Here is a 22,289-nt window from a genome sequence, read left to right on the forward strand (position 1 = left end):
ATGTCAAGCAACAGAAAGGAGAAGTGTTTGAATGAAAAGGGAAGCATTGCCGTAGAATAAATCATTGATAAACTTGAACCTGAGATTCTTGAAGATTTTGCATGTACTTATCTGGGATGTGTACTTAAATGAGTGCGTACTTAACTGGACATGTACTTAATCGGGAGGTTACTGTAATATAATCATCATCATCATCGTTTAACGTCCGCTTTCCGCGCTAGCATGGGTTGGACGATTTGACTGGGGACTGGCGAACCAGATGGCTACACCAGACTCCAATCTGATCTGGCAGAGTTTCTACAGCTGGATGCCCTTCCTAACGCCAACCACTCCGAGAGTGTAGTAGGTGCTTTTACGTGTCACCCGCATGAAGGCCAGTCAGACGATACTGGCAACGGCCAGTCTGTGGTAGTAACTTGTTATACTTAGTCAAACAATTTACCTGGATATATCGGATTAATTATTCTGTAAAGTATTTAAAGCTGATACAATCCTAAATCTAAATTAAGAAATAGGAATTCTATGTAAAAAATTGTTGAGTTTCATTAAGAATAAGAAAAACAAAGAAAAAAACCTTCAGTTCAATTTTATGCTGGGAAAGCATGTGTCGACCCAGTTCTTGGCGCTTCTCAGCAACAAAATGACAAAGACCACATCGGAATGGCATGTCTGCAAGATGAGTCCGTAAATGTACCCGAAGTGAATTAACACAGGAGAAATCTTCACAACATACCTAAAGAAAAAAAGAAGCATGAAGTAAAACACATATTGGTACTAACTTCATTGGAGATTACTAATTCTCAGAGTTCTATGTAAATTTTTATTTTTTATAAATTAGTATTAAGAAGAGACAATGCCTATAGCGTTTTTAGGCTCCTCAAATTCGGTGGAGTTTATACACTGATAAAAATGATATTCATACCAATGTCAATAGAGACAAATAATTGCATAAAGTGTTGTGTGTTTTCTACAAGACCTGGCAGATGAAACAGTAAGGATGGTCAAAGAAAAGTGTTTAGGTGCAGAGGCAGAGGGTTAGCAGGTTTAGAAGAGTATATGTAGCATAACTTTCATTCAGAGCAACTCTCTAATGAAAACGGAAGCACTTTGCAAGTTTTTTCTCTCTCAAAGCCTAACCACTATAATAGCACCACTGGTGGTATTATGTTGCCTAAGGAACAGAAATCATCTGCTACTTCTAAGAAAACATCCAAGCAATCTATGGTTTTTCAATCATCAACTATTCATGTTATTTAGAATGCACTTTTATCTTTGGAACATCAAAAGTTGAAATGAAAAATTATGATGTACCATTTCCCCATTTAGGGTTTAGAGCAGTTGCTGTCCAATTTTAGAATGAGATTCAGCAATTCATATTTCTTAATACACAAAGCCAATCAACTGAGGCCACCAAGAAAAACGGAGTAAAGAGAAAGCTCTGAAAATTTGAAAGTCACATTAAAATATCATCCTTACCATCATTATCTAATGTCCACATTTCCATGTTTACATGGGTTGGATGGAGTTTACCGAGGCAGATTTCTACAGTCAGGTGCCCTTCTTGTTACCAAGCAATGTAATATTTCCCTCATGGACAGACATGGAAGTTTGGAAACAGCACTACTTGTATGATGGCGATGCTCATTTACAACAATCACATGATGTACAAACAAGGGTACATACACAGATCTCTCCCTCCCTCTCCCTTCTGTCTGCCTGCCTGCTTCTCTCTATATATATATATCATCATCGTTTAATGTTCGCCTTCCATGCTGGCACGAGTTGGATGGTTTGACAGGAGCTGGCCAGGCAGAAAACTGCACCAAACTTTTTGTGTGTTTTGGGGCGGTTTTTACAGCTAACACCAACCACCCTGAGAGAGAGAGAGAGAGAGAGAGAGAGAGAGACGGAGGTCTTCTTCCAGACCCTGTCTACCAAATCCACTCGTGAAGCTTTAATCAGCTATAGTAGAAGACATTTGCCCAAGGTCCCACACAGTGGGACTGAACCTGAAACCATGTGGATGGGAAGTAAACTTCTTAAGCACACAACCAAAACTGTGCCTATATCTATCTATATATAACTACATAGTATTTAAAAAGGTTTATAAAAAAAAATCACTTCCCTATCTAGGAGGAAATATATAATTAATTTTCAAATTCAGTGATAATTGTTTAAGTTACCTCAAAGAGGGAACTTAGAAAAAATTTACAAATAAATTCAACAAACTTACCCAACACTGAGTTGTTTTAAGAAGATCAATCTTTTCTACCATTACTGGAGAGCATTTATCATTATCTTGAGATGTTTCTGTGGTAGTTTCTGAGTCACCAGCTTCACAGACAGAATCATCCATAGGCAATACATTATCAGTCTGAGACTAATGGGTCAAAAATTGCAAAATAATATTCCAATTAGGACAATCATAACATTAATAAATGTGAAAATTATCATTTAAATTTCTTATCTTACTTGCCATCCATATAATAATAAAAACAATTATCATAATATCCAAAACATAACTAGTATATCTTTTCTTTTGCATTGTTAACAAATTGACAAGACAATAGAAATAAAGTAATGAATTACATATTCAGTTACTTCAACTAAATTTTTAAAATGTTATTCTTTTGAACAAGCTGAGAAGCAGCATTTTCAGCACTCTGAAACAAACATGTACATACAAGCTCCATCATTCAAGAAAAAACAATAATGTATATTCCCATGAAGGAAATATGTTGGTTTATCTTTATGCTTTTACCACAATGCCTCGTCAATTTGAATTAATAAAAGTAGAATCAAGTCAATGAGGGAGCTTCTATGCAGTTGCTTGACCTGGTAGTGATAGCAAATAGATCTTCCTCAAATTACATGTCTTAAAAAAAAAATGGATGGATGGAATGCCTTTGATCATAGGTTGCCCAATCAGAGCAGGCTAGGGTTAAACAAAACAATTTACAGCAATCTTATGTTAAGGGAAATATTTGAAGGATATTCATATCTCAATCAAATATTTTCTGAATCTAAGAAAGAGGTTGTGAGAAGAGACTTCATTAATAATCTGCACTATGAGACTTCACAGAAGTGAACAGAGAAAGTGATAGAATATTAAAAGTATCAGTTAATATGTTAAGTGTCAATATACAGACAGTAGAAGGTACTTATGGAAAAGAAAAATTGGAAATAGTGCTGAGGTCAAAACTCAGGATGCTGAGCTTTACAAACAAGATGATGTAAGCTTGATATGAATGACAACATATTGCGTAGAATGTCTAACAAAATGAATGTCATGTTAGCATTTGCTTTGTTAGACCTGGAATATGGTAAAATAGATAAAAAAAAAACAATGTGATGATGAATTATACAGGAGCAATACGTCATATTTATTAGTATTGCATACAATAGAAGCTATGTAAAAGAAATGTGCCTTTTGCTATGTATAGCAAAAGGAACATCACTGCTTTGATAGAAGCTACGTTAGTTGCAAATTCAATCCAGTGTTGATATGGAAATAAAAGTATAAACACCAGTAATAACAGAATTGATGATTAAAAGTTATTAATAGCCTGGGCAAAGTTTAGAGAGCTCTTACCCCTGCTGGCGACAAAGGGACTCTCACTCAGAGTAAAAGGCAGACTGTATGACGCATGCGTACGAACAGCCATGCTACATGGCAGTGAAACATGGGCTGTAACTGCTGAGGACATACGTAAGCTCGCAAGGAATGAAGCCAGTATGCTCCGTTGGATGTGTAATGTCAATGTGAATACCCGTCAGAGTGTAAGTATCTTGAGAGAAAAGCTGAACATTAGAAGCATCAGTTGTGGTGTGCAAGAGAGACGATTGCGCTGGTATGGACATGTGGTGAGAATGGATGAGGATAGCTGCGTGAAAAAGTGCCACACCCTAACAGTTGAGGGAACCCGTGGAAGAGGTAGGCCCAGGAAGACCTGGGCTGAGGTGGTGAGGCGAGACCTTCGTACATTGGGCCTCACCGAGGCGATGACTACTGACCGAGACCTTTGGAAATGTGCTGTGCGTGAGAAGACCCGGCAAGCCAAGTAAGATCGTTGCCAGTGCCCCTGGACTGGCTCTTGTGCGGGTGGCACATGAGATGCACCATTTTGAGCGTGGCCGTTGCCAGTACCACCTGACTGGCTCCCGTAGGATTTTCGAGTGAGATTGTTGCCAGTGCCCCTGGACTGGCTTGTGCGGGTGGCACATAAAAGACACCATTTCGAGCGTGGCCGTTTTCGTGCGGGTGACACGTAAAAGCACCCACTACACTCTCTGAGTGGTTGGCGTTAGGAAGGGTATCCAGCTGTAGAAACTCTGCCAAATTAGACTGGAGCCTGGTGTTGCCATCCGGTTTCACCAGTCCTCAGTCAAATCGTCCAACCCATGCTAGCATGGAAAGCGGACGTTAAACGATGATGATGATGATTACAATCGAAATTTTTACCGCAATACAAAAATAGAGCCATAAATATTTCAGCGATACAGACCTGTTGAACAAAAGCTTCTTCCTCAGAATTAGTTACATCAGTAGTTTGTAAGTTTGTATTTTCATTTGTATTTTGAATTTTTCCCATTGTAGATGGAAAATTTGCAATAAAGTTCCAGCGTTGACCATAACATGGTAAATCAGAATCCCTCTTAGCTGTACATGGAGTTCTGTTTGAAATTTAATAAAAAAAAAAAACATTAATAAAATTATTAGTTCTAAATCTCTGAATGAGAAACATGCAGCAACAGTATTCTAGAGTAAAGTTTATTTGCTAATGTAACGTGGCAGTTAATTTGATAAAAAATATTAAAATTTATTTTTCCTCTTAACATTAAAAAAATATTATTCTAACTAAAGTGTAGAAATCTGACAATGCCAAACAAAATCTCTCATAATACCATATTCTTTCAGCATACAAGTTGATGTAGTATATAACATAAACATGTAGTATAAACATTCAAACAACGTCACTATCTTTCCAAATTTTGGTGCAATATAAATGGAATTTTTGGTCTGTTAAGTCAACCCATCTTTTTCTGGCTATAAGTTTTGGTCTGAAAAATTTGACTTGCATGCCAGAAAATATTGTAATTGTACACAAAAAAAATTACTATACATATTGTCATATTTATTGATTATTATTTGTTGTTTAAAGAGTTTATTTATAACCACATAAAATACAATTTAATGATGGAGAAATTTCTCATTAATCATTTTGATAATCATAGGGATATTCAACAGATAACTATGGAGAACAAAATATATAATTATGATTGTGAGTCTTGTTAAAAGATAACGGTTTAATAATAATTTCTAACATGCATGCAAGGCCACATATTTGGAGCAAAGGCTTGGTTGATCAAACCAACCCCTCTATCTGAGTGGTACTTTATCAACCCTGGAAGGATGAAAAGCAAAGTTGGCAGGATTTGAATTCAGAGCATAAAGAGCTGGAACAAAAATCACCAGGCATTTTATCTGACATGCTAACAATTCTGCCAATCTATCTCCCTTAACTATTTCTAACATAAGCACAAGGTCTGAAATTTAAGAGGAGGGGATAAGTTCATTAAACTGATCCTAATATTTGAGTAGTACTCCATTTTATTGACGACAGATGGATAGAAAGAGAAAGCTGACCTACACGAGATTTGAACTTAGAATGTAAGTGCAGGGATAAATACACAAAGCATTTTGTTTAATGTCCAAGCCATTCTGCCAATATTCACCACTGCAACTGTTTAATAATAACTGTTAAATCTCTTATAGTAATGACATATAGATAAAAACAAGTCAGACCTTGATTTTAGATGCCTGCTGAGAGCACCAGATTCAGTAAAGCTTCGCTTGCACATATTACAAGTGTAAGGCCGTTCACCTGAAAAAAATAAATATAAAGTTCATATATAGTTTAAGGTTGAAGGGCACTGTGAGTGATTAATTCTTAGTAACAATAGTTTCTTGCATAAATTACTTAATTTGCTCTCAATCCTATTGCCACCCACATTCCTTGAATTATGCCAAATCTTCAACTCATTTTTCCCTATAAATTTCATAAATTTCAAGATTTAATGTAATCATTCATTCATACGTTTTGCTTTTCCTTGTTAGCTTGGTGTAGATGGGAGGAAATTTGAGATATGGTATTCATGGCTGGATGCTCTTCTTGTCCAATTGTTACCCATTTCTTGAGGGACACTTTTACTCTGAAGGAATTCAAAAGTGCAGAGCTAACAGATGAAATATTGATAGGAAATGTCAACACACATCATCAGTTGCAGCCCAACCACAAACAGTGAATGATGTCATCACTTGTAGCCGTAGTTCAGTATTCTTTTTGGCAAACATTCACAGACATATGAACATGTGCACACACAGACGACAGTCTTCTCTCAGTTTCTAACAGATTCTCTCACAAGACATTGGCTGGTTTGGGACTATAACAGAAGACACTTGCCCAAGGTGCTGTGCAATGGGAATGACCCAAAAGCCACATGGTTGAAAAGTGGATACCTTAACTACACAGCTATGTCTGTGCCTCAATATAATATAAAATTATACCATCATTGTCATCAGTTAACATCCACTTTTCCATGCTTGAATGGGTCAGACGGAATTTGCTGAGGCAGATTTTCCATGGTGGGAGGCCCATCCTGTTTCCAAGTGAAGTCATATTTTCTCATGGCCAGACATATTTTTCATGGAAGACTGGAAATGAACAACATTGCTTGTTGACAGTGAAACTCATTTATAACCATCATGCAATGTCAAAGCAAACACACACACACAAATGATGGGCTTCTTCAGTTTCTGCCAGCCAAATCTACTAACAAGGCTTTTGATTGACATGAGGCTGTAGCAGAAGATACTTGTCCACGATGCTATGCATCTTCTCAAGGTGCTGCACAGTGGAATCCAATCCGGAACCACAGGGGTTGTAAAGTGAACTTTCATCTTCAGCAAAGCTACGCAGGTTTGTGATGGTTTCAATCTTCAAAGACCCAATTATTTTAGTCAGAGATATAACTATAGGAAAAGAAAAATTAACTGTTGCATAATGACCTGTATGTCTTCTCATATGACGTATAAGAGATCCTTTGGTCTTGAAAGCATATGTGCAACCTTCAAAAAAGCAATGATGCTCTCTCTTGTCAGAATGTGTTAACATGTGTGTTCTCAAAACAATAATCTGAAAATATAAAGTATCACCAGTGTTAGTTGATAAAAAAAAAAGTAAAAAGTCAACCACATTTTAATAAAATATTTTGAAATATGTACAGGTGTAGGCAGAGCTATGCGGTTAAGAAATTTAAAAAGTTTGCTTCCCAAACATGGGGTTCTAGGTTCAGTTGCATTGTGTGGCACCTCGCACAAGTGTTTTCTACTATAGCCATAGGCTCAAAGCCTTGTGAGTGGATTTGGTAGATAAAAGCAAGAAACCCATTGTATGTGTATGTGTGTGTATATATACATACATATATATATATATATATATATATATATATATATATATATATATATGTGTATATAATTAACATTGCATGACATGCTACAAGTTAGATGTCAAAGTGATCACAGAACAACATGAAATGAAGTGTTTTGCTCAAGAAGAAAATGCACTGCCCAGTCCAGGAATCAAAACCATGATCTTGTGATCCAGAGTGCAGGCACCTCAGCCATTAGACCATTTGCCTACACTATATATATATAGATATATATATATTTCTTTATTGCCCACAGGGGGGGGGGGGGGCTAAACATAGAGGGGACAAACAAGGACAGATAAAGGGATTAAGTTGATTACATCGACCCCAGTGCATAACTGATACTTATTTAACTAACCCTAAAAGGATGAAAGGCAAAGTTGACCTCGGCGGAATTTGAACTCAGAATGTAACAGCAGATGAAATACTGCTAACTATTTTGCCTGGTATGCTAACATTTCTGCTAGCTCGCCGCCTTCACTAAATATATATAGGCTCAGGTGTGGCTGTGTGGTAAGAAGCTTGCTTCCCAACCACATGGTTCCAGGTTCAGTCTCACACTGTAGCACCTTATGTAAGTGTTTTCTACTATAGCCTCGGGCTGACCAAAGCCTTGTGAGTGGATTTGGTAGACAGAAAACTAAAAGAAGCCTGTCATGTGTATGTGTGTATATATATATTTATTTATGTCTGTGTTTGCACTCCTACTATCACTTGAAAAACCGATGGTGGTGTGTTTCTCTTCCTGTAACTTAGTGGTTTGGCAAAAGAGGTTAATAGAATAAGTACTAGGATTACAAGGAATAAGTCCTAGGGTTAATTTCTTCAACTAAAACCTTTTAAGGTGGTGCTCCAGCATGGCCAGAGTTAAATGACTGAAATGCGTAAAAGAATAAAAGAATATATATATCATCATCATCGTTTAACATCTGCCTTCCATGCTGGCATGGGTGGGACGGTTTGACAGGAGCTGACCAGGAAGAAGCCTGCACCAGACTTCTGTGACTGTTTTGGCAGGATTTTTACAGCTGGATGCCCTTCCTAACACACACACACAACAGGCACAACTATATTACATATTATAAATTTATTGTTTACCTTTTTGAAGCTGCGCTGGCAAATTTGGCAGGTGTATGGTCGACTTGGTTTACCATCAGCAGGTATTTCCCCAGATTTATAATCGAGTTCAACATCTTCAACAGCAACTTTCTCTGGATTGTCATCCTTGTTTTCTACGTCTTCTTTTTCAGTTTGCTTGTCTTTTTCTCCATCCTCCACCTCTTCTTCCTCCTCTTCATTATCATCACTGTTTGTGTGGTCATATTTGACATGACGACGTAGAGCAGCTTCTCTGTAAGATAAACACACAAAAGTTGATGACAACTCATACATACTCATAGAATACAAAGTCTGCTTCACAATCATGTGAGTTCAGGTTCAGTCTGACAACATGGTACCTAGGGCAAGTGTCTTCTACTACAGACTTAGTTTGACCAATGGCTTGTCAGTGGAATTGTCAGGCGAGCTGGCAGAAACGTTAGCACGCCGGGTGAAATGTTCAGCGGTATTTCGTCTGCCGCTACATTCTGAGTTCAAATTCCGCCAAGTTTGACTTTGCCTTTCATCCTTTCGGGGTCGATAAATTAAGTACCAGTTACTCACTGGGGTCGATCTAATCGACTTAATCCCTTTGTCTGTCCTCTCTATGTTTAGCCCCGTGTGGGCAATAAAGAAATAAGAAACTGTGTGCATGTGTGTTTCAATATGTATGTGAAGTTCTTGTTTCTGCTTTGTCATAACCTAAAAAATTAATTGTTTACATTCCTGGCAATGGAAAACATTACATCCAATAGTCCTGCCCTTCTAAAGTCTAATAGGATAAAAAAAAAATCCCTTATTTGACAAGAAGAGCATCATCATCATGTTAATGTTCACTTTTCCATACTTGCATGTGGTCCAGGCATGAAATACTTACTCAAACAAGTATTCAATTAACCCTAAGCCAACATAGAAAAATGGGTGTAAAATAAATGAACAAGAAAATTCTCCTGTTGAGAGAAGCAAAAAAATAGCAGCCAATATGCCCAGAAGAGGTCATTGTTTTATAAGATCATAATGCATTTTAAAGGTGCAAATATACACAAAAATTGGCCAAAACGTGACATAGGCGAAAAAGTAAGAACTTATTAATTGACTGCACTATGATTCAAAAAATGATTATTCTATGTATATTCTCTGTTTTCTTTAAACTATTAATTATATGGGAAAGAATGAAGTCCCCATAGAGACAATTGGACTTTTGGAAATGAAATGTACTAAAATAGTAAAACAAACCAACCAAGGATATTAGTACATAAATACATGAATTAATATCTAGAATCATCAATCAATAATAGGCAAAACTGGTGCCCTCTTGGGTAAAACATTGCAAGATAAAAATTTCACACCATAAAAATTATAACACATACCTATGAAATGTTTTATCACACTTGTCACACGTATACGTAGTTTTCTCTGTTATTAGCTTTTCATCAACATCTGGGACCTTTTGTCGTCCTCGACCACCTACAATGAATTATTAGAATATTGATAGAAAAAGAAAAGCCTTAGTTCAGAGAACATATATTAACATCAATATGCAAGATTCTTTTACAAATTGACAGCAAGTGTTATATATATATATATATATATATATATGTATATATATATATATATATAATCATTTAACGTCCCTTTTTCCATGCTGGCATGGGTTGGATGATTTGACATGAACCAACAAGCCAGAGGACTTTGCCAAACTTTAGATTTCTGTTTTGACATAGTTTCTACAGCTGGATATCCTTCCAAACACGAACGACTTTAGAGTGTATTGGGTGCTTTTTTCATAGCATTAGCACTAGTGAAGTCACCAAACACTCACAAGACAAGATCTCCCTCCCATTGCCCCAAAACAGAGTGGGAAAATGAAAGTATAACAGATGGACAACAGGTGTCTTGCTGAAGAAGAGATACATGAAAAACAGACATTAAATGATAAGACCTGTCCTCTACAGCAGAAGTGTTAAGGCTGCATCTCCTGGTGAAGAGGATCAGCCTGCAGAAGGCCTGTGCCAGTGCCATGCAATAAGCATTCATGCCGGTGTCACATAATAAGCACTCATGCTGATGCCATGTAAAAGTGCTTGTGCCGGTGACATATTAAAAGCACTCAGCACACACTGTAAAGTGGCTGGCATTAGGAAGGGAATCCAGCCATAGAAACTAAGCCAAATCAGACTGGAACCTGGTGCAGCTTCCCAGCTCTGGTCAAAATGTCTGACCTATGCCAGCATGGAAAACAGACATTAAAGGATGATGATGATATGTGTATGCCATGTATAATACTGGATTTTACAAGTCATTATGAAACTGATAATTCACATAACATAATGTGACTAGAACCCCATAGAGTATGTCTGAAATGCTGTTGTAGTTTAGACTGAAGTCAACTTTCATTGAGCAGATCCATGATGAAAGGCATTAAAGTAGTGACCCTCCAGGGCTTATTTAAGGTATCTAGGGTAATATTATTAGATAATGTCACTTTCTCTTTTTAAAACAGAGGGTGTGTAATTCAAGAAAGATTTGGCTGTTATTTCTAGCAAATTAAGCATTTATACAGAGGCCCTCATGTTGGCTTATTTAAAATGAACTAAGTAAAGAGAGAATTTCCAGACATGTCAGTTCAATGATATTCAACAAAATGAGACACGATAGCTGTCAGTGCAGCAAAATGGCTGTAAGATTAAAGAAGTGAACTACTGATCAGATGGCCAAAAGTCCTACTACTCCTACTACTACTACTAAGCTGAGTAATAATTAGCATGTGCTGATACCACAGTTGAAGGGTGTGCACTAAGAAATATATCTAGCTTTAAAAACAATTGATACATTTGCCAAAAGGCACCCAATCAATCTTTCAAAGGGACAAGAGAGAGTTTATATGCCATAAGCTGTTTCTTACCTCTTCTGGGAAGTTTCTGTTGATTTTCTTTACCATCAATGTTTTGGTTCGTAGATGGTTGATTACTGACCTTGCTTTCTTTTGGGACTAGTTTTGGAACAATCACACGACGGTCATATGTAGATCTTGCATATATCACCTTAAAATTGTCATGCTGAATCTTGTGTTCAAGGTAGAAATGGAGACTTGTAAACTCCTGCTTACATCTCTTACAGTAATGGACATCTTCACTGTCACTGGCTAAGTCAGCTGGAAACAGTAAAAGAATACATTTTTAGAATCTTGAATATAAATTGCAATCTAGGTCTAAATAAAATGAAAATTTTCACATGATCTTGTAAAAATATGCAAAACAAATAATGTTTTCTATTGTAAGTACCATTATCATAAGAACAATGATAAAGATGCTACACTGGACCAAATCTGTCAAAAGGTTGATGGAAACCTGATACTAGCAACAATGTAATCTAGGACTACCTACTTGTAGTCAAGTGATTGATGAAATTGACACTCAACTGGGCTGGCTTATAGGAAAGGTGAGTACGTACCAAATAGGATTAAAAAAGCAAAATTTGTCCAAGATGAATAAACTCCTTGAAATCCAACAGAACCCTTATCTTGAGGACGATAATCTTAGTGGGTACCATTAGGATTGCCAAACACAACGAAACACTTAAATAGAAGTTACAAGATTTAAATCTATACAGAACTAGTTAAATGTATTAAGAAAGTCCAAGACCAAGAAGAGTGAAAAGGATTGGTAAAAAAAACCCAGGTGCTCCAATGATTGAAATGTTATGGGAAGGAATTGACTTGTACTGAGGTGAATTCAAGTAACTAAACCCATTTAGCAACAAAACTGACCATGTTCCAAATCATTATAATTATATAAGCAGGTATTTTATGGAATAGTTTTAGGCCACAGTGGTTTCATACTAAAAGGGTATTTTCCTCAATCACTTCAAAATACTAGATTGATAGATACATTTCCTCAAGTTTCAGTTTTTAATTTCTTCTACTTAAGTTACTATAAGTTTTTAGGATATAGGCTAACAATGTAGTTTAATTTGATCATTTTCAAAATCTGTGTAATTTATAGTTATACATTATATCCTAAATGTATTAGATATAAAATGTATTCTACCACAGCAAAGAAGAATTTTATACATGAATTGCTTATGGTGACGACTTTTGAGTAAATATAAGCACACAACAAACAAGCTCTTGACAATAATTCCACTCCCCACTCAGTAAGAGTCATTTTATTTCAGTTATGGTCTTGGAAAAGGCATGTTCAACTATAAATCTTAAGCTGAGTTTACTTGTATTGATGTTATATTAAGATTTTTTAGAAACAATTTTAAGTAAATCAGATGATGTAATCATAAAACCACAACAGCTTTTCACATAGAAGAATCAATTGCATGTTGCTTTTTTATTTCTATGTAATCTCTTCTACAAGGAAATTTTTACTGTGTATGTTGAGTATTTTACATTTGATTCCTACAGTGAGTGATGTGCGTGACTAAGGGGAAAAAGATCTACAAATTCATTATTCCTCATATATATAATTTCCCATCTAAATTCTATAATATTTAAGACTATCTGAGTAGCATCAATGTAACCCTTCTCTTGCCATATTTTTTTTTAGATATGCTGCCCTTGTTTTATCTAACTTTGAAAATAATGAAGAATTTAGTAAAATAACTTTGCTGCTATTAAGTTGGTACTTGGAACATAAATTAACATGAAATTTTGATAGGTTTTAATTTAGGTCACGTTAAAAGAAAAGGCTGGCTCCTAATAGTTTGTAAGACAGTTTGATTCCATGTTGTAGGGCTAGAGACAGTCCCAGGCAGTTTGGTATCAAAAGGGCTAGTGACACCAGCAGAAAATATGTTGAAGAGCTTAGAGTGCACATAGACTGAGTGGAAATAATTGACTGCATATTAGATTTGGCCTAACCAGAGACACTAAAGTGAAAAGGAGCTATAATCTGAAATCTCTTTGTGACAGAGGAACAGAGAAGAGAAACCAGACTATGCTGGAATTATAATTTGGCTGATTTGAAACATAGTATAAAGAATGTATGAAAATTCTTTTGCATATTATTATGTGAGGCAAGAACCATATATAATGTAACTACATAATTATGTTATTATAAATTGTTGTAATCGTTGTGGCATAGAACAAAAGTAAGCTCCTAATGGTTTGTAATTCAGTTTGATTCCACATTGTAACAAATTTTCTTCAATTATAGTCTAAACATAATTGTCTAGTGTTAAGCTTGACACCTACCTGGAGTAAATCCATGTGTGTATCAAGAGCTATAGGGAGTAACATCTATATGCTTTAAAAAGAAATAATCTAACATTAAAGAAAGCAGGCTTCATTTCCCACAAGAAAAAAAAACACAGTAAAAAAAGAGTTTCTGAAACAAACCAGTTATTTGTTATTTAACTCCAAGTCAGCACTGACTTAGTAGCTCTTTGATCAAAAGTGTTCCAGTCATAGCCATCCAGTTCTCTTGAGCCCTATGTATTTATGTGTACATTATACAATGCATCCTTTCTTGTTCAAAGTAACACAGTGTAATTTTAAAGAGATTTGACCATTACCTCAAGTGTTCAGGTAGATGCTCTCTTGCTGTTGTTATTCAGAAATAATGCTTATTTGAAAATAGACTCATTTTTGCATAGGTTACACAGATTTGCACAGTCTTTTGTCCTGATCAACAACTAAGGTTTAACCTGGAAACCAGTCTTCTCTACTTTCAAACCCGTGTCTCTAACAGATTTCTCCTACTTGGATCACTTGGTACTACTTTACCCAAGTATCATCCTTCACCTGGTCCAGCACTGTCTTCTTCACATACAAAGTTAAATCCTCTTTTACCAAGTTTTTCTCTCAGCTCATTTGTTTTCTGTTATTCATACCCACTAACATTACAAATCCAGTGGAACATGTTCACTTCATTTCTTTCCAGTCTTCATACATCCTCTATATGTAATTCCCAAGTTTTACTACCACGTCATACCATACTTAATACACAAGCATCATACAATCTTCCCTTCGTGTGGAGAAAACAATCTTGGCTGGGTTGCCTAAGTAACAGAACCTGTTAACAATTTCAAAGGAGTCTTCCAAACATTTGATAGAATTCATTTCCTGTGTACTCTTATTGCTAACTATTCGTTTGCATCTACCTATGAAATCCTTCTCTGCATGTCAGTCTGTGATCCCACTGCATCTTGTGTACACAGATTGGTTTACACAGTATAGAATTCTTACTTATACCCTGCCAGCATGTAAAATATGGTTATTTCCCAGGTGGTTGTAGAATTATGTGCTAAATAACTCTACTGTCCAAGGTTTACTTTTAGACATCTTATTTCTAGGCTTTTCCATGGTTGAACCTTCCTGCTAATATTTCTTCTGATTTGGCTACGAGAATTGGGTTATTTGATAAACAAAAGAAGGCTAAAAAACAAACCTTGGTGGATACCTATCTGAAGACTAAATTTCTTATTGAACTTGTTTGTCACCTTTTTAACAGCATCCCTCTGTATTGTTTGCACGGTTTGTGAGAGTTACTTTCTCTATCTTATTTCATAATTGTTCTGACACAATGTTTTGCTAATCAGAACACCACATACTTCTGATTCATACATACATCACAGAACATTAGTAAACCCTACACTTTCTACTTCTCCCTTCATTAATAAACTAAATCACAGCAATATATTAGAAATGAATCAAACTGTTTACATAAAAACCTTATGCAAATTAAATTTTTTTTTCTAGTATTGCATGTATCTTCTGCTACTATGGCCTGAAAATTATATGTGGAGCAGACAATATTAAGTACAGATTTCTTAAAATTTAATTCATTGAGAAAGTTGGGTTACCTATTTTTTAGCTATGTAATTTTACATCTCATGAGAATATTATATTATTCAAACTTTGAAATCCTAGGACACATTTGTTTTTTTGATACGGTTATCCATTTCTTAATCATATTTTTTTCAATATCCGCCCTGTTATACATCTTGTATGGAAAACTAGGACACCTGCTAGTCACTCGCATGCTCAATCAGATAGGCATTTCCATAGGAGTGGCGTAGCACTATCACCATCAGTTGCTACAAGGGCAAAGCAGGTGCTCCAGAAAGAAGCTGCAGTCGACACAGCAAACTGATGATTGGTGGCATACTTGTTCAACTTTACTGATGCGTGCATATACGTATACATGTGTGCATGCATACAGGCGCACGCTGATTCGGCTCAAAATATAAAGTCTATGAGGTGCTCGGGCTGCGGATAAGCTTTGCCTGCTACAGGCAAGGTAATTCCCGACCGAATGACACCGGTGACATACGTTAAAGGGTCCCTTACATAAAATCAATAACTTCAGAATTTGAATTCATATTTTAGCTACAAATAGTTAATATTTTCTTCTACATGAGCAGCCCTTAGTGAAAATAGCAGCCAAATCGCCCTCAAATTCCACCCTACCGCCTAAAAAAATGACTTACTTATTGAGATGATATAGTATTAGATATATTGCTTAAATATAAGACAGGATGGTCACAATTGAGGCACCCTTTACTACAAGTCAGCTTGACGACGGCTGGTCCAGGTCTAAACAACCACCTTCTCTAAATTCGGTTCGAGTGGACTGGCGTAATACAAACGAACATCTAACACGGAAAAATAGTTTGAACATCGCTAAAATCTTGTAATGAGTGATAATATGCGAGGCATTTGGCCTCAATATAAAGTAATAAGGAACAGTACAAATCTTTTGAATTTACATTTCCTTATTAATTTTCTAAAGAAAGATGCTAAAATCTTCGAGTGAGCGATATTATACTCGTGAAAAGATGCAAAATTCAAGCTTCTTTCGATACTGCAATACTCCATTAAAAACATGGTAGTAAATAGGTATTATTCAAGCTAAGCGATCATTTTAGTAATTATGAAAAAAGTTTTAAAGACACAGTTGATTTATTAGTGACTCTTTGTGTGTGTGTGTCATCGACATCATTTGAGTGAAAGAAAACAGTTAATAACACCATTTTAACTAGGTTTTCCCCACAACCTGCGTATAGTGGCAGATCATTTCTTTTCAAAATAAAAACAATGATTTCTATATATTTATGGCAAATGGGGCTGTGTATATAAGTACATTTCTAGATATATTTCACCAATTACAGACGAATGAAAGATAAAGTTGGTACAGCAAGATTTGAACTCAGAACATTAAAGAAAAGTGAAACACTGAATTATTACGAAGATAGATTTAGCCTAGTGAGGTATCGTTTCAGACGGGTACAATCAGAACTCCTAAACAGAAAGAAATATTGAAGTATAGAAATATATAACAAATAAAGCAAGGATAAACAACAGTTAAAAGCTAAACAATAATAATGGAGCGAGAGAGTAAAAGTAGAAAACATAAAATTTGCTCAACATAGCAACGGTTAAAAAGGCACAATAGATCAAGATTTACTGAAAACAAAAAGAAGTATTAATGGGAAAAAATTAACAAAAAGTAGTTTAATTATGCATTCGTTTCTATAGAAAACATGCGTGTATATATGTGTGTGTATATATATATTAAAACGAATGTAATTTCAGTATAAGAAGAAATATATACAAATGATTACCAGAGAGCTTTTTGCACTAAAAAATTATAAGATTTAATTTTCGTATTTATTTTAATGGTAGAACAGAATATATTACATGAAATTTTAAAAGCTACTCAGCCAATTTCAAGCACAATGCATTTGCAGGACTTACGATTAATAGGTAAAGGTGCCGTACAGGAAATCCGAGGTTTGTCGCAACTTTCAGTCATGGCGTTTTTGCGACAATCGACAAAGGAGTCGATCGGCAAATTCCGGTTGTTTTCGGAAATTAACGAATTTAATCCTGCATCACAGCGAGCAATTGTGAGAAAAAGGTTTTTAGTCATGATATACTTCATAGATACTGGTAATAGTTTTATAGCGAGAAAAATATTTAGCAAAAGCATTTAATGTTATATATGTTAATTATGCATTAAATATATATATATATATATATATATATATATATATATATATATATATATATATATATATATTGTTTTTAAATTATATATCAATGAATTATAATTAATACAATTATAAAGTTAAAAGCTAAACAATGATAATGCAACGGAGGACTAAAAACGAAACATCAAAGAGCCTTATAAAATGAATAGTGCAATACATTTTAATCATAAAGTAAATGGAGAAAATCTACATAAAAATTTATTTTTTATCTTTATTTCATTATACTGAGAGAAAAAAAATCGCCTTTTGATAAGTTAAAACTTGTATAGTCGTTGAAAGGCTCACTAGAAATGCGCCGAGCTGGCAGAAACGTTAGCGCCCCGGGCGAAATGCTTAGCGGTATTTCGTCTGCCGTTACGTTCTGAGTTCAAATTCCGCCGAGGTCGACTTTGCCTTTCATCCTTTCGGGGTCGATAAATTAAGTACCAGTTACGCACTGGAGTCGATGTAATCGACTTAATCGCTCTGTCTGTTCTTGTTTGTCCTCTCTGTGTGTAGCCCCTTGTGGGCAGTAATGAAATAAGAAATGCGGGTTAATTTTGCAAATGGTATTTTTCAACGGTATGCTATTTTTAGCTTTCCTTGAATTTAATTTCTTGATATTACATGATGGAGTGTATTTCACTTGGCAAACATCACTATTGCTCTTAGGTAATGCATGTGCACCGCAGTAACTTAATTTCCTCCTGTAAAACATTGAATTTGTGTGTACAGTAAAGAAAAAAGAAAAATCAGTATCAGAAGTCCAACTTCTTTTCTCTATAAATGTGTGGTTTCGTATGCAAGTGAGCTATTTAGGTTTGTTGAATCATTGTTTGTGGCAATCTGAATTCAAATATCGCCGGAGTCAACTTTGCCTGTCGAGATCAATAAAATGAAATACCAGCCAGCTACTGAGGTCGGTTTAATAGACTAGACCAGGGATGGGCAACAACCCCTGGCACGTGTGCCGAACATGGCACGCCAATAACTTGTTTCTGGCACGTGAAACCTTCTCTCTAGTAGCCCTCCATTTAACGACTTTCTCTCAATAGCATATAATGACTTTTTATTGCTCCGATATACTTTACATTACAAATTAGGTCTACCTTTATCTAATGATCTCCTCCCAGACCCGACCAATGTTTTGGTTTCCCCTCCGCAACTAGTATTCTTTGACAAGCAACCGCCTCACCTACTTATTCATAATTTCTCCCGATGCACGCTACAGCAGTGTCGTATTCTTGCAGTGCTGACATCATGTGTGTTTGTAAACTGGTGTTTTTTGCAGATTGTTGTGAACATTTGAATGACTTGAATGTTAAATTACAGGGCTCTAGTAAGACACTTGATGTTATGTTTGGTTACATAAAGGCTTTTGAAATGAAACTAGAAGTTTTTGAGAGGAGTGTGGACAATGAGAGATTTAGATACGTCCCAAACCTAAAGAGGTACATCAATGATCTCTCAAAAGATGACAGAACAGAGCGCCAATGTCTAAAAAGCTGTTTGTAAACATTATTGAATCAACTGTTGAACAGTTTTTTTTTTTACAAGGTTTGCAAAATTCAGAGAACTGGAAGCGACAGCAAAATTCATGAAGTTTCCAGACATTATCAAACTGGAATAACTAAACTGACAAATGTTTTCATGGATAGACATGGTTGATTTTGAAATGCAGTTGATTAAATTTCAAAGTAGCTCAATTTGGAAGCAAAAAATAATTGACCTTAGAGTTGACTTAGAAAATATTGAAAAAAGCGATTAGAGACAGGAGTACCAGACGGGGAGTGCGGAAAACGAATTATTATGGACTTGGAATGCCATTCCAGAAATTTTTTCCAGTTTAAAAAACTTTGCAACAGCACTGATATCCATGTTTTCATCAACATATGCCTGTGAATCAGTGATGAACTTTGTTAAGTTTTGTAATAGGTAATTGGAGTATAGATGGTTGTAGCCACACGTGGTGAAACCATCTAATAACAGCTCTGTTCAGAAGGCTGGAATAATACATATATCTACCAGAGGGGAATGAGAGACACACAACCGAATAGAATGTCTAAGAGAATTTATTGATGTGTTGACATGTGTCTTTGTCTGCGTCATGTATACAGAATAATAGACAGGCCGTCATGAGAACAAAGTGCATGTATGTATAGGCATGGATGTTTGCGTGTGTGTTAAGTACATATAAGAATAGCAATGAAGGAATAGTGAAAATGTCTATAATGAGAAGTTAGACGAATGTTCATAGACACAAGAGATGAGAGTACCAGTTCGTATTGAATTGTACACAGTAGTTGAAATACTGTATCAAGAAGTTGCGGCCATGATGCGAAGCCGGAGTTGCAGTACATGTCGTACGAAGTTGTGGCTGTAATGCTACTGCCTGGGTTACTTGGTACAGGAGTTCTCGCAGGTTGTATATTCGCTGTTAATCCATGGTGAAATAATTCACAAATAGTGCAGTATTGTAACCTGTGCGAGGCCCCCGATTGGTTATGCGCTGCATATTGGTGCGACAGAGTAAGAGACAGATTGCGCCAATACCAATTAATCAGAGTAGTGGACACAATGGGGTCCAATTAGCTGTTACCTGCTATGTTCGAATGTACGTATATATAATAAAGGGGAGACGAATTTCACTCGAGTGTACGCTACACTTTTACGTCTTATTGTTGCTACCCTTGTTAATGTGAGTTCGCTTTTTGGATACCTATTGTTAACATTTTTGTTGGATTATTTATTAGGATTGTTTTTTAACCGTTTTAAAGTTATTTTCGCCCTACGGGGCAGAAAATTTCAGCTTTCTGAACTGTTTTACAGTTGTTTTCGCCTTCCGGGGCAGAAGATTTCTGTTTTTTCTTGTTAACCTTTCGAGGTTGTTTTTTGATAATTGATTTTCTTGTCAATTGTGACAAGGTTTATAATTAAAAAAAAAAAAAAAACATTATGGAATTTGAACTGGCTTCAAAAACCGACTTTCTCGAGATGGGAGAAGGGAATAATACCGTTATAACCAAGGACAGAAGTGCTGTTACAACCATGAACAAAAATACCGTTACAAATAAGGAAAGCCAGGCAAAACAAAGCTTTTCTGACGCCGTAGGCGGCAGCGTAATTGATATGGAAGTAACTATGGAGAAGCTACTCCAGTTCAGAAACTTGATTGAAAAATCAGGAGACATAACAAAGTTGGTACCGCCCCCTGAGACCATCGAAGCAATTAAAAAAAAAACCGTGGTCTACAAGGTGTACAACTTGAAGGAGAAAAAAATCATGGAAGTTAAGAACGAAATCGTTGAGCGGTGGTTGGCACCAATTTGAAAGAAAATACGCTACGTTTGCCGAGGAGTGAAGAGTGCAACAATAGAAGCACACTTCAAGTCGGAAAACGTAGCGAAAGACGTGTCAACCCAGACACTTAAAAATGACCAAATAATGCTGCCGCCTATGTACTTAGGTCGTAGAACGGCGAAAATTACGGTAGAAGAAATTCCCGACGGATATGACATATATTGGGTAGCAACCGCAATAATTTACGACGTAGAAGGGAAGCTGTCAATCTTAAGCATGAAGAGGAAAGAAGCAACAAACTGGAAGGGTCAAAGCCTCGAAATGGTCATTCAAGCAGATAACGCAGTCCTCGAAAATTTACCAGATTAGAGTCTTCGTAGGGGAGGGGCGTACCATGCGTGTATCAGTGGAAGGATGTAGGCCTAGATGTTTTAAATGCGGGCAGAAGGGCCACGTTCGTTCAGCCTGCACAAAAAAATGGCGGATACCCCTCCCCAAAGCGCTGTGATAAACACGGAAAAGAGCGCTGTGATAAACACAGAAAAACATGAAACGGACACTACAACAACTAAAGAAAATACAGGGGAAAAAAATACCTGAAACTCAAAAGGAGGAAAAAATAAAGAAGAACTTAAAACAAAATAAGAACGAAAAAGAGGAGGAGGAGGAGAACCTAGCGAACGAAAACGAAATGGATTTCACGACGGTGTCTCACAAAAGAAAAAAAGGCAATACCCCGGACCCCCCCCCCCCCCCCCCAAAAAAAAAAATTATTGACAAAAATGACGAACAACAAAAAAAACAACAAAATTCCCCAAACCTACCCCGCTGGCACTACATTGATAGGCCAACATTTTGCCATCCCCCACCCACCAACATTTTGCCATCCCCCACCCACCAACATTTTGCCATCCCCCACCCACCAACATTTTGCCATCCCCCACCCACCAACATTTTGCCATCCCCCACCCACCAACATTTTGCCATCCCTCCCTCACCCACCCACCAACATTTTGCCATCCCTCCCTCACCCACCCACCAACATTGAAACGACTCAAGAACACGGATAGAATTGTGGCTTTTAATGCCAAGAACGAGAAGGTGGTTCGTCTAATAAAGGCGCACCACCGAATTAAGACATTTAAGAGAACAGACAGCGAGGTGAGATTCGCGAAAATTGGAGAGGAAGAGTGGAAGGAGAAATTGCTGCAAGAAGTAGTGAAGGAGAATTTGATCAAGGATGTCACCCACGAGGTGATATCCGGAAAACTGGTGATTAGCCCGGCAGCCACACCAACCCAGAGCCCGGTGGCAACGACGGTAAAAAGCCCAGCAGCTAAGGGCAGTGCGGAGGAAGCAGGCAGACACAAACTGTCATGCTCCCTCTCACAATCGTAAGTGTTATTTTTACCTTATTT

The 22,289-nt window shown here is 36.5% G+C and overlaps 1 protein-coding gene across 2 annotated transcripts in view; it reads right to left on the reverse strand.

The window, feature by feature from the left end:
* LOC106868103 (uncharacterized) overlaps positions 1-17,375 on the reverse strand; it is a 28,972-nt gene extending 11,597 nt beyond the window's left edge. For both annotated transcript variants that reach the window (XM_014913225.3, XM_014913224.3), the window contains exons 1-9: positions 17,297-17,375; positions 11,495-11,743; positions 9,960-10,056; positions 8,590-8,842; positions 7,070-7,196; positions 5,807-5,885; positions 4,506-4,674; positions 2,234-2,380; positions 575-733 (exon numbers count right to left, since the gene is read on the reverse strand). In XM_014913225.3, coding sequence (XP_014768711.1) covers positions 575-733; positions 2,234-2,380; positions 4,506-4,674; positions 5,807-5,885; positions 7,070-7,196; positions 8,590-8,842; positions 9,960-10,056; positions 11,495-11,743; positions 17,297-17,354 — 1,338 coding nt within the window. In that variant the 5' untranslated portion in view covers positions 17,355-17,375. The remainder of the gene's footprint in view (positions 1-574; positions 734-2,233; positions 2,381-4,505; positions 4,675-5,806; positions 5,886-7,069; positions 7,197-8,589; positions 8,843-9,959; positions 10,057-11,494; positions 11,744-17,296) is intronic.
* Positions 17,376-22,289: the final 4,914 nt, after the last annotated feature.

Source organism: Octopus bimaculoides, chromosome 2 (genome assembly GCF_046866305.1).
Source record: "Octopus bimaculoides isolate indiv1 chromosome 2, ASM4686630v1, whole genome shotgun sequence".
NCBI classification, from domain to species: domain Eukaryota; kingdom Metazoa; phylum Mollusca; class Cephalopoda; order Octopoda; family Octopodidae; genus Octopus; species Octopus bimaculoides.